Source organism: Mchenga conophoros, linkage group LG12 (assembly GCF_057382185.1).
Source record: "Mchenga conophoros isolate Kocher_MC1m ecotype Shallow Benthic linkage group LG12, M_conophoros_male_GT1.1, whole genome shotgun sequence".
NCBI lineage: Eukaryota > Metazoa > Chordata > Actinopteri > Cichliformes > Cichlidae > Mchenga > Mchenga conophoros.
In genome coordinates, this window is record NC_140537.1 from 22,652,698 (window position 1) to 22,666,486 (window position 13,789).

General features: G+C 39.3%; 2 protein-coding genes across 11 annotated transcripts in view; one reads left to right on the forward strand and one right to left on the reverse strand.

Annotated features, from left to right (window-relative positions):
• Window positions 1-13,789, reverse strand: part of pdlim5a (PDZ and LIM domain 5a) — a 92,339-nt gene that overhangs the window by 28,365 nt on the left and 50,185 nt on the right. For 4 of the 9 annotated variants that reach the window (XM_085294566.1, XM_085294572.1, XM_085294570.1 and 1 more), the window contains exons 6-9: window positions 12,085-12,105; window positions 11,963-11,980; window positions 11,426-11,598; window positions 11,280-11,316 (exon numbers count right to left, since the gene is read on the reverse strand). In XM_085294566.1, the coding sequence (XP_085150692.1) occupies window positions 11,280-11,316; window positions 11,426-11,598; window positions 11,963-11,980; window positions 12,085-12,105 (249 nt within the window). The remainder of the gene's footprint in view (window positions 1-11,279; window positions 11,317-11,425; window positions 11,599-11,962; window positions 11,981-12,084; window positions 12,106-13,789) is intronic. The other 5 variants (XM_085294574.1, XM_085294571.1, XM_085294568.1 and 2 more) reach the window with 2 other exon arrangements.
• On the forward strand, window positions 5,318-8,086 carry LOC146562638 (uncharacterized). 2 transcript variants are annotated; one of them, XM_085294575.1, is made up of 4 exons: window positions 5,318-6,234; window positions 6,533-6,691; window positions 6,770-6,826; window positions 7,256-8,086. In XM_085294575.1, the coding sequence occupies exons 1-4, from the start codon at window positions 5,340-5,342 to the stop codon at window positions 7,501-7,503; spliced, it is 1,359 nt and encodes a 452-aa protein (XP_085150701.1). In that variant the 5' UTR covers window positions 5,318-5,339; the 3' UTR covers window positions 7,504-8,086. The 2 variants fall into 2 exon arrangements, with proteins under 2 accessions (XP_085150701.1, XP_085150702.1); XM_085294576.1 differs by having other exon boundaries at window positions 6,773-6,826.

Genomic DNA, 13,789 nt, shown 5'->3' on the forward strand with positions numbered 1-13,789 from the left:
TTGAAATTTTTTGAAACTCAGGCTTGAACATTAAGATAGATAGTACTATACAACTTCTTAACTTGTTTTAGGCACTTTTTACTGCTGTAATGCATGGGCTCTCTCTGGCTGTGTACTCTGGCTTCTTCCCACAGTCCAAAGATGTAGCTTATGGGGTTAGGTTAACTGGTGATTCAAAACTGCCCTTTGGTGTGAATGCAAATGCTTGTCCTTCCATGTTAGACTGGCGATCTGTCCAGGTTGTACTGCCCTATGGTAGCTGGTATAGGCCCCAAAACTGCTACCCCACAATCCTGATAAGGATAAGTGGAAGAGGATGGATGATTGCAAAGGAATCAGTTGTTAACTATTGTAGCCAGTATTTTTTTCAGAAGAAAACATTTCTTGAGTGGAAAGCCCCCCCCCCCCCCCCCCCCACACACACACACACACACACACACACATGCAAATTAAAGACAGAAGCACAGGACTGCCCAGTACAGTTGCAAGAAGAGCACTTGGTCTAATCTTTGTGCCATCTTTTCTTTGTTGCAGGATCTTGATGAAGAAATGCCTCAGCAAGGCTCAGAAGCCATGCATTCTTCTTCAGTGCAAGATTTTGAAGAGGTAACATTGACCTAGGACAGATTTTAATGAATGTTTCTCATGCATGATGTGTACCTTACGCTATTTGCCGATAGTGAAATGGTCTATTCATCCTCTTGAGTGATGCATTTTTAGTAACTGTCAGATTACTGTTCTTTTGTCTTCATTCTCTATCTGTTACACACGAAGACTGAGACCAGCCAGATTCAGAAGACTGTGAGCTGCCTAAAGCCACAACCAAACAGCTTTCCAAACAATGATCTGGACCTGAAACATCCAGAGCCTGAAAGGGTAAATATAATCCAGTGTACCACTTAATGAACTAATAATTTAATCTATCATCATTCTTTATGGATGCTGTGTGTGTGTGTGTTTGGCAGTCACCTGGGTGTGATGTGATTTACATGGACCGTGGCTTGTAGGTCCTTTTCATTGTTTCAAAGTGCAAGTCTGGATAACATCTGAGTGTGTGTGTGTGTGTGTGTTAACCACCCAAATGTGACTTAGGAGGACCACACTGTTATTGGGGGACTCCGTCAAAGTTTGCTTCATGGTGACATCACTCTGGTTTTAGGAGGGGTCTTCTCGTATGTCTTGACAGTTTGACCTACAGCATGCAGAGCTGACTGCATGTGCTTTGTTTCTATGTTGAAATTTTTTGAAACTCAGGCTTGAACATTAAGATAGATAGTACTATACAACTTCTTAACTTGTTTTAGGCACTTTTTACTGCTGTAATGCATGGGCTCTCTCTGGCTGTGTACTCTGGCTTCTTCCCACAGTCCAAAGATGTAGCTTATGGGGTTAGGTTAACTGGTGATTCAAAACTGCCCTTTGGTGTGAATGCAAATGCTTGTCCTTCCATGTTAGACTGGCGATCTGTCCAGGTTGTACTGCCCTATGGTAGCTGGTATAGGCCCCAAAACTGCTACCCCACAATCCTGATAAGGATAAGTGGAAGAGGGTGGATGATTGCAAAGGAATCAGTTGTTAATTATTGTAGCCAGTATTTTTTTCAGAAGAAAACATTTCTTGAGTGGAAAGCCCCCCCCCCCCCACACACACACACACACACACATGCAAATTAAAGACAGAAGCACAGGCCTGCCCAGTACAGTTGCAAGAAGAGCACTTGGTCTAATCTTTGTGCCATCTTTTCTTTGTTGCAGGATCTTGATGAAGAAATGCCTCAGCAAGGCTCAGAAGCCATGCATTCTTCTTCAGTGCAAGATTTTGAAGAGGTAACATTGACCTAGGACAGATTTTAATGAATGTTTCTCATGCACGATGTGTACCTTACGCTATTTGCCGATAGTGAAATGGTCTATTCATCCTCTTGAGTGATGCATTTTTAGTAACTGTCAGATTACTGTTCTTTTGTCTTCATTCTCTATCTGTTACACACGAAGACTGAGACCAGCCAGATTCAGAAGACTGTGAGCTGCCTAAAGCCGCAACCAAACAGCTTTCCAAACAATGATCTGGACCTGAAACATCCAGAGCCTGAAAGGGTAAATATAATCCAGTGTACCACTTAATGAACTAATAATTTAATCTATCATCATTCTTTATGGATGCTGTGTGTGTGTTTGGCAGTCACCTGGGTGTGATGTGATTTACATGGACGAAGTTTATTAGTTGATATCTGCAACTGAATTGAAAACACACCTTTCCAACTGTCCAAAACAAATAAATGTTGCAATATTTTGCTAACAGTGTCACAATCATCGTCTGGTGTGCACAACAATATCATCTTTGGACAAGTGCATTCAGTGTGTGGGACCGGTTTCCTCCCTCAAGTGGCTTGGCTTTAAGTGCAAAGGTGAGACATTTAGTGAATAGGTACAGTGTATAGTAAAAAGCATTAATAGAGTTCAACAAGTTAAGACGTGCTGAAATGAACACTGCTCCCTTTTTAATTAATGGGTGGTCACGTCTAATTAAAGAAATGCAGTATTACCTCATTGGTGCAGGACCTTGTAAAAATGGTATACTTGGGATTGTCCTCAATTCCCCATTCCATAACATAAACTGCTCAAAATAATAAAGGGAACACTTAAACAATGCGATGTTACTCCAAGTCAGTCACACTTCTGTGAAATCAAACTGTTCACTTAGGAAGTAACACTGACAACCAGTTTCACATGCTGTTTTGCAAATAGAGTAGACAACAAGTGGAAATTATAGTCAATTCACCATAATAAAGGACTGGTTCTGCAGGTGGTGACCACAGACCACTTCTCAGCACCTATGCTTTCTGGCTGATGTTATGGTCACTTTTGAATGCTGGCGGTGATTTCATTTTAGTGGTAGCATGAGACAGTCTACAACCCACACAAGGGGCTCAGGTAGTGCAGCTCATCTAGCGTAGCACATCAATGTGAGCTGTGGCAAGAAGGTTTGCTGTGTCTGTTAGTGTAGTGTCCAGAGCATGGAGGTGCTACCTGGATGTGGAGTAGGCCATAGGAGGGCAACAACCCAGCAGCAGGACCGCTACCTCCACCTTTGTGCAAGGAGGAACAAGAGGAGCCCTGCAAAATGACCTCAAACAGGCCACAAATGTGCATCTGTCTGCTCAAATGGTCAGAAACTGACTTCATGAGGGTGGCTTGAGGGTCCAGCATCCACAGGTGGGGATTGAGCTTGCAGTCCAACACCATGCAGGATGTTTGGCATTTGCCAGAAAACACAAAGTTTGGCAACTTCAGCACGGGCACCCTATGCTCCTCACAGCTGAAAGGAGGTTCAAACTGAGCACGTGACAGTCTGGAGATGCCGTGGGGAATGTTCTGCTGCCTGCAACATCCTCCAGCATGATCATATTGGCAGTGGGTCAGTAATGGTGAGGGGTGGCATTTCTGTGCCTGCCAGAGAGCCTGACTGTCATTGGGTAACAAGATGAGGTCCTCGGACCCTTTGTGAGACCACATGCTGGTGCATTTGGCCCTGGGGTCCACCTAATGCGAGACGACACTGGGCCTCATGTGGCTGGAGTATGTCAGCAGTTCCTCCATGACAAAGGCATTGATGCTATGGACTGGCCCGCCTGTTCCCCAGACCTGAATCCAATTGAGCACATCTGGGACATCATGTCTCACTCCATCCACCACAAACTGTCCAGGGGTTGGCAGATGCTTTAGTCCAGGTCTTGGAGGAGATCCTTCAGGAGACCATCCGCCACCTCATCCCGAGCATGCCCAGGCATTGTAGGGAAGTCGTACAGGCATCTGGAGGCCACACACATTCAACTACACACTTTCATGCCACTCAACTACCTAAAGAACAAAGTATTTAATAAGAATAATTCCTTCATTCACATCTGGGATGTCCTTTTTTGGGGGGGGGAGGGGGATTAGCAGTGTATGTGTAGTCATTAAAATATCCTTAATGTGAAGTTTTTTTTTTTTTGTTTTTTTTTTTTTCAGCATTTGACATTACTGCAATGCTTTGACAAAAAACTACTTCACTTAAATAGAACTGCAAAGCTAAATTAAGTCTATCAAAATGTGTTTCAGTTTGTTTAGGGGTCTGGCACAAATCTTGCCTTGCAAAATTGGCAAATCAGAATTGCCACCAGTCAACACAGGTGTGTATCCCATTCATATTTGGCTTGACTTTTTTTCAGTTTATTTTTTACCTGTCTAAAGTATTGATCAATTAAAAAAACTTTTGTTCTTACATTCCAGAAAGAAGAAATTTCTGAATATTCAGGGGAGGATGGATTGCCACATTCAGTTCTGGATCAAATATCAAGCGATGATGATGGCAACCACAGCATATCAGAAGAAGAATATGTGCCAGATTCAGAGTCATATGATGAAGATTCAGATGAAGACATCTCATTATTGCCAAGCACATCAAAAGGTCTGCTATGCCAAGATGACATCTCCAAAGCGCATGAACAATCAGATTCAACGAATTTAATCCACAACTTGACAAAGGACAAGCCACAAGATAAAAGTGAGCTTTGCGAAACTGAATCAGAAAAAATGACTTTAAGTAAAAGAAATTACTGCTATTTTTGTGGCAAACCACAAGCTAAAATTTCCCGCCACCTGAAAACGCACAAAACGGCTCCTGATGTTGTGCATGCATTTTCCCTGCCTAGAGACTCAAACGAGCGTAAAAGTCTGTTAGAGAAATTGAGAAATAAGGGAAATTTTAAGCATAATGCTGCAGTTTTGCATGGTGGAGTGGGACCACTGAAAGTGAAGAGAAGACCCAAGATTAAAGCAGTAGAGGGAAAGTTTGCTCATTGCTTTTATTGTCAAGGGATGTATGTTCGCAAGGATCTTTGGAGACATGTCCGCAGATGTCCTAACAAACCAAAAGATGACACGGATAAAGAACCTGGAAGAACCAAAGTACTCGGCCTGGCTTTAACTCTGGAGTCTCAGTGTTATCCGCAGGTGTCAAGTGGAGTCTGGAAGGTTCTTGCTGTTATGAAACAAGATGAGATTGCCTCAGCTGTGCGAAATGACTTTACTGTTATTCAGTTTGCCCAGTCCCTCTACAATAAACATGGACAAGACCCTACAAAGTATGATTATATACGACAGAAGCTTCGTGAAGCGGGACGTTTGTTGTTGTGTCTGCGCACAGAATTCTCAGTGCATAACATGGAAGAAGCTATTAAGCCTGCTAATTTCCAGAGAGTTGTGCAAGCAGTAAAGAAAGTTTCAGGTTTTGATGAAGAGACACTGTCATACAAAACTCAAAGCCTTGCGCTGAAACTGGGACATACACTGCATAAAATGTCTGACATTATCCATTGTCGTGCCCTCATGACAGAGGATGAAGCCCTAATCAAGTCCACTGATGCGTTCAAGAAGTTGTATGTCTCCAAATGGTCTGAGATGGTGTCTCACCGTGCCTTGAACACATTGAGTGAGGCAAAGTTTAACAAGCCATCAACATTGCCCTTTACAGAAGATGTTCGGATTCTCCATCACTACCTTCAAAAATCTGCAGAAAGTGCCTTTTGCAGCTTGGAGAACGAAGCCACAGCTCAGAATTATGCCCAACTTGCACAAGTTACACTCTCACAAATCATTGTGTTCAACCGAAGACGTTCTGGAGAGGTTTCAAAGATGCGCCTCAAAAGTTTTCTTGAAAGAGACAAAACAGCACTCCACACAGATGTTGCCATGGGGCTCTCAGAAATGGAACAGAGACTCTGTAACTATTTCTGTAGAATAGAAATAATGGGAAAAAGGGACAGAAATGTTCCAGTTCTGCTAACACCAAGCATGCTGGATGCTCTGTCACTACTGGTTAGGAGGCCTGACTGTGGTATTTGTGCCACTAATATCTACCTCTTTGCAAGACCCCGATCAATGAGTCATTACAGAGGAATGGACTCCTTGCGTGTTCATGCACACCAGTGTGGAGCAAAGCAGCCTGAGTATCTAAGATCGACACAGCTCAGAAAACATGTTGCCACACTCTCACAAGTCCTTAATTTGAAAAACAACGAACTTGATCAGGTTGCAGATTTCCTGGGTCATGATATCCGCGTTCACCGCGAATTCTACAGATTACCAGTTCCCACAACACAGCTGGCCAAGATTTCCAAACTGCTTTTAACACTGGAAAAAGGACAACTTTCCCAGATCCAGGGGAAATCACTGGATGAGATCAAAATAGAAGGTTTGTATTGAAAGGAGCAAATATTAGGGCAGTAGTTGAATATTATGCTTTATCAACAGAATTAAAACCTAAAAGCACAGACCATTCTGGTAAATGTCCATGATTTAAGGTTCTTGAAGTCTATTGTTTCATCACTTTGCAACATTTGGCAAACTGCAGAGTGGTGGCCTTAAATAGTAAAACTATGTACTATAATTTCCAGTATTTGTTCTGTATTTTGTCATATCTCGTTGTTAATGTGAGGTTTTTGGGGGGTTTGTGTTTGGTTTTTTGGGGGGGTTTTCCCACAATTTCTCAGATGAAATTGCATTAAGTGATGCTGAAACAAAGGACAGTGAGAGTGAATCAGATGATGATGACACAGCACTCACAATGTTGGCGTGTGGCACCAGTGAGCCTGTACATGCAGTAGCTGATTCCACAAACACAGCGCAGCTCCAAGACACTGTAGATTGTGGTAAGTTACCACTAGCTTGGTTTCTGTGGATAAAATGTTTGTTACAAATATTAAAACTTAATCAAATTGTGTAATCAGCAGATGAAGGACCACTCACAATGCCTGCAGCAAGTGAGACTGCTGCTCCCTCTGAAGGTAAGGGGTGCAGTTGGTTCTCTAAGCTTATTATTGTTTCATCACTTTGCAACATATGGCAAACTGCAGAGTGGTGGCAAAAAGTCACTTGGATGAGTGACAAAATGTTTCTCCCACTGAAAACGCTACGTCCAGATTAACAGAATCAACGTTTTGGGATTTACTTACCTGGATGATTGAGCATGCATCAAGAGACTTTTATTCAACTTTTTATTCAGTCTTTTATTCACAGCGGAACACTAAATGTCTCATTTTAGAAATTTGATAAATTTTCAAAGAGAATTTTAGCTTGTTTTGATATTGATGGTAGCAACACATTTCAGAAGTTAGTACAGGGTAGCATCCATTCTTTTAACCACCAAATGTTTTTTGTTTTTTTTGTTTGGTTTTTTGTTTGTTTTAACTACTACTACTTTATATATCTTCCAGAGAAAAATGCTGCTCAATCCCACAATTCCCGAAGAGCTCCCAAAAACATGTGGTCCAAGGCTGAGGTTGCTGCAGTGATGAGGCATTTTAAAGACCACATAAACGAAGGGAAACTAGCCACCAAAAATGAATGCAGTCATTGCAAATTGGTAGAAGATCCGGTGTTGGCAGGAAGAACAGTTCAAAACATAAGAGATTTTGTAAGAAACAGAGGATTAACTGCAAAAAGGCAGAAAAAAATGAACTAAAATAACTGTTTAGAGAGCTGTGGTTTTACATCTTGGTCAGATTGCCAATTGTTGTTAACACTGATGTTCTGTTTAAAGAAAAAAAAGTTCTTGTTAAATACAGAAGTAGTTTGTATTTCATAATTTTTACATTTAATTTATTTAGGGTTTTTTTTGACGGGTTATATTTAAAATAAAAAATTATAAATGCATATTTTCTCCCCTTAATATTTACCTTTAAACTATTAAAATTCATTTTAAATGTTTTTAATTTTTCTGTTTTCTATATTTTTATATTTCTGTGGGAAGCGTGGGCATTTTTGTCCATAGATTTCTTTTTTTATTTATGGTTAAAATTAATGTTCAGATCCAAGAACACTAATAAAATGATGTTCCAGTAATCCTGTGTCCTGTCAGATGTGTATTCATGGTAATGATGAGCTATTTACATATTACATCATTGTCCCTTTAAAGACCCAATATTGTTTTTTTTGGACCTCATAAAACACATTGTTGTCAAGTGGACAATGTCTCCAGAAAACACAATAGAGTCTGGTTGGTGTGTATCAGTGTATCTAGACTTCTATAGGGAGTGTATGAGGTCTGAAGTGACCCAAATTTTTTTCAGATTTTTTCGAACACTTTAACCTCGCTCCCTTGGCTCTAAGTCCTTTCAAAAGGGTAGTCCACTTAAACCACCACCGGGCGGATTGACGTAGTATAGTCCCGCCATACCACATAGACCCGTATGTGTGTGTGTGTGTGTGTGTGTGTGCGCACGTGCAAGTTGTTTTCACTATTAAAAGTGGAAAGTTCTACATGAGCTTCCTGCCTCCCCACCACAAACAGATTCAATAAGACAGCTAGAACAGGAAAGAGCAACAGAATTCAGAATGGTGAGAACAAACAAAAAGACACCAGAAACAGAGAAACAGGAAACAAGAAAAAAACTCAACAAATTTATTAGCCTATTAGCTACAATGTAGAATTTTTAAACAACCTTCAAGCACAGAAAATAAATAGCAGACTTCAGCATTCTTCAAAATTGTGCTTTTCTACACAGGAAAAAAACTGATTACACTCAGAACTTGCACTAAGTAAACATAGGGATGAAATATGTTAAGGCACTGGAGGAATATGTCACATACAAAGGTCTTAAAATAGTATTTATAAAGTCACTTTGTACAACCTCATTCCTGGCCTGCTTCTTACTTGCTTGTACCTTAAAGAGAACAAATTTTTAAACCAGACTGGACTGTTTATTTTATACCAGCAGCATGACATGCACGGTTAAGTCTTAATTTGTTGGACAAAGACAGTTTTTCCTCTCTAAAACAACAATTGTGATTTTTAAATCAAACAATCAAGATGAAGATTGAGGTTGAGACTTTCAGCTTTAATTTGAGGGATTTACAAAATTATTTGAATGAAACGTTTAGTTAGTAGGATTACATAAACCCCTGTTTCCACCAACCAATTTCTCTGCCTTGAGAAATTCTTTGGTTGCTTTTGCAGTATTCTTTGGGTCATTATCCATTTGCACTGTGAAGCACCATCTGATCAGTTTTGCAGCATTTGTCTGAATCTGAGCAGAGTATAGCCATGTACACTTAACAATTCATCCTGCTACTTCTATCAGCACTCACAATAAAACATAGTGGACTGGTTTAACTGGCAGCCATACCTACCCATACCATACCATTGCACCCACCAATTCAATTCTTTGAATCTAATGAATATTTTGTCATGAACTAACACAGAAACAGGTTTCATAAGTCAGTCAACTGCCCAAATTCATTAGAGTCACTGAAAATGGAGCACTGTGTATAAGAAAACGTGTATTTCAGTTAAGTCAACACTTTTGTTAACCCTCTGATTTAAAACTTAATATCTGCACTTTGATTATATCCAGACTATTTGATTTTAAAATGCATTTTGGTGATGCGCAGTGACAAAAACCACAAAAACTTGCCTCTGCCTTTGTCCAGCAAATTCTGGACCTGACTGTAAGGTATTGGTTCATACTGTACATACATGCACTACAAGTTGAAATGTATTTTTTTCTGTTTATGAAATCATTCAGCAGACACAATAGATGTAAACAAGCTACTGACTCTTAAAGAAGTGTCCTCTGTAACATACATTTATGCAAAAAGTGACATACCTAATACAGTCTACACATACTCATCCAGACCTTATCCAGATTTATCCAGAAGTGATTTTTCAGCGATTTTTTTTTTGTCTTTTATGTCTTAAAGTGAATGTAAACTAAAAGATTCATAAAGACTGTCTTTACAATTTTCAGTATGCAAACTCAGGATGCTTTCCTTGTCTCATAACCATGTGTTGCCTTTATCACAGCTAAAAGAGTATCGAGGGACAGCTGTATACACTTAATATGTTGAGATTGCTTGTATACACCTGTGTGCAGTATTTTAGTATTCATATTGGAAGTTCTGGATTTCTCAACTTTTATCTCTGCAACAATGGAAGATGACACCACACATTACCGCAAATGGGCTTAACTAAAATTGTATATACTCCTCCTCCAGGATTCTAGGTGTGCACTTACTGTAATTCATCCATCTATAACTACAGGGTTGGAATCAGTGGAGTGGGCTAAGCACATAAGCAACACGCAATAAACAGTCTAAAAGGGTCCAGCACATTGCAAACTGTAAAGGACAAGCCCACACACACACACTCAAACGCACACACTGACACACATACAGACACAATAAAACTCCCAATGTTCACGAGCATGCTCTCACTCCAGCATTATTTCCTTTACTTATTTTAATCTCACTGATCCACAATCATATATTCCTTCAGCACCTTAGCGATACATTTTCTACACAGTGAGACAGCCAATCACACACACAGGCACACAGACACATACACAAAGTCTACTGGACATTGAGGGTGCGAGCAGACACTCCGTGGTGCCAGTCTCTCAGCTCGTTGTACTTGGGGCCAATCACCAACCGAGTGGTCTTGTTCACTCTGCCATCCAGCAGAAAAGGACACCAGAAGAGACATAAAAGAATGATTTAGGAAGAATAGGAATGTTGCCCTACAATCTCCATTAAGATGTGGTAAAAGCAATTGTATAATTGATATGGGAAGTACTGATCTTTACCATGTCCACTGAATCATGGCCATTAGTATGAATTGAATGGATCAAACCACACAGCTACATTCACATTCAAAATTATCTGTATGTTAGCATGAGTGATGTCAGACACGCAGTAACTCCACAAACCACCAAGAGCAATAGACAACCAATGGACAACCAACGGCGAGAATAAGGCCACAATGCAGTCATGGTTGCAGCACATCATGCAGCACAGCAAACCCGTCACATCCACAAACGACAATGACTAATAGAAAAAAACAAACCAAAACACTCATTTACACCTTAACTGGTAAATACACAGAGCAAGACTCTTAACTGCTGACATGCTCCAAAACAGCCTTGAGTAGCATTAGAGAAGAATGTAATGAGAATGGCTTTCTGAGCTTTCGGAGCTCAGAAAGCCATTCAGAATTGTGAAGTGCAGTACTCAGAGGTCTGGCTTTTGACTTAATGAATAAAATGTGATCCTTCCTCTGCTGTCTAGACAGGAAGAACCCACACAGCATCAGTGTGATTGCCAGAACTGTGCCACAAAGATTCAGAGTGAGAATCCCTGTTTGCTCCATAAAAGTGACTTTTATGTTATCGACATCCAGCTAACTCCACACAATCAATGACAATAAAAAGTCAAATTTGAGCATTTTCATTGCTATGCACTTACTTTGTCTTCTTGGCTGTGTCAGCTTCTTCATTTTGAACTGCAAGGGCAATAACATTAGACAAAGCATCACAATTATTAAGTTTGGTCAACAGTTTATATGCACTAATATTACTAATATTACTACTATACTGTAGTCAGGAGCATACCATTCTCAGTGCCAGTGATCTGAGCCAGAATCCTGAAAGATCTGGATTGGGTGGTGCCAGTACGTGGGCGCCAGTCCTCGGTGTCCTCCATTATGCGCTTTCTGCTGGCATCAGCGTGACTGGGAACATGGTAAAAATGGATGTCTGTATCCACAACATGTTTCCTAGGTACTCTGAGATAGGATAGGAAACAAGAGGATGCATGGGATCAGTAGATATACCTCCCATATAACTAAAGTAACAGAGATGGTGATTAATAACAGTGAGCTGGACACCACAACGTGTTATGATGTAAAAGCATGTTCGATTTTTTAGATTTTTAAGAGATTACCTAGATGACTTTAAATTAATATACAACGCACATTTTGAGGTTATTATACAAAATAATGAACAATCAAACTGTTAGATAATTAGAGGTATGTGAAATGAAAGTGTGCCACACTGTAAATATGTAAATGGGCGCTAATTAGGCAAGGGCGAAGAGATCACACCGCAATCTGTTAAATGAATTTGGTGGCAAAGACACCAATAAAATACCTTGGTGGCAGGGGTTTTCTTTTAAACAAACAAGACAGAATAGAAATGAAAATAAACAAAATAAACGCACTATAATATAAAATATCTGTGCTGAGAATGAATGGATTTGTGAAAAGACTTACTTCAAAATACTTTGAGGTCCACTATAGTGGAAGTAAAGAAAGAAGACAGAGACAGAAATTGATTTACTCGTGATGAAAACTTTTATGGAAATCTTAGTGACTGGAGTGGAAAATAAAAAAATAAAATAAAAAAAAGATTCATAGACCACATCTACCAGTGCACGTACAACACAAAGCCAACAGAAGGAATTAACCAAAACAGGCTGGGTCTCTTTTCAGCCACATGGTGGTGTCACTGAACCGCATACAAAACAGTAGAGCAACACTTAATTTAAAACAGTTTGAAAAGTTGTGGTTTTATTCAAATCAAAGTGAGGAACATGCATATTTGAAACATAAAACTCATGAAGACTAAATTACTTTTGATCTTTACGTGTCTGTATGAACAGTACATGCATGCACAGCCACAACACACACACACACGCACACAGACACACACACATGGAAACAACGATTTTTTTCAGGCTCTGCTGTCAATAAATCACCTATAAATCCACTTCCACTAACAAACTCACCTAGCACATTCAATACAGACTGATTTATGAGTCTCTCAACACACTCTTGTTAAAGCAGCAGCTATGTGGGTGTGGCAGTGTTGACAGCTATGTGTTAGCCTGGTCACACACTTCCAGTACTGGGAGCATTTCATATTATATTCCCTGTGTGTGTGAGAGAATGTGTTTTGGATGCCACTCTGTCAGAATCAATAGTAGAGATTCATACTTCAGGGAAAATATAGTGTTGCCCCAGGAAAGTGCACCATAGTAAGTCTGATTTTAATTAGCTAAAGCATGTAGACCGCAGTGCTGCAGTTCTTGATTAATGTAAACCTGAAATTAGCCAAACTGAACAATAAACCATTTTTATTAGTAATCTTGGTAAAATACTATAAAAATGTCTTACTACTTACACATGGCTTTAATAATAAATAAGGAAAACGATTTATACTGTAAGATCTTAAATAAAATGTAAACAGTGAACTATTACAACATTTTCACATTGCATTATTAAAATGTAATGATAATAATGATGATATATTGTTATAATAATAATGAATAAAAATAATAAATTAAATGTAAATTAAAAACAGAATGGAATAATTAAAAAATCCGCAGGTGAACCGCTGAATACAGAAAGAAACAATAAAAAAAGATATATCTCGTAGATATCTCGTTGATACTGATATCTTGTTGTTTTGTATATGCAGTATTTTGCAGACTTTTAAGTTTTCTATGTCATGTCTAAGCATTTTCAAGATGTAATAAGTGTAAAATGATACACAAAATGCAAAAAGCCTTTTATAATAAATACACAATGATTGAAGGAAATTTGGGGTCTGGGAAACCTGTGCACTATTAATGCATGGCAATATACAGTTACACAGGTTTTTAGGCAACATATGCTGCAATTCATTCGTCTTTTAAAGAGAAGACCTTGCTTATTTCTGCAAGACAGCGCCAAACCACACTGTTTATGTTCTAACATGGTTCAATACTAATGGAATAAGGGTGCTAAATGTCTAAGCCTGTCAATAACTCTACACTTTTGGTGCATTATGAAAAAAAAGTGAAGGCTATAACTTCTGTCCTCTTCAACTTTTGTGTTGTCATTAATAAATAAATAAAGTGCATTCTTTTCTTCATTAGGTTTGGTACATTGCCAGAATGTTTTTTGGAAATTAGATTGCAGGTAAGTAAACCCACAT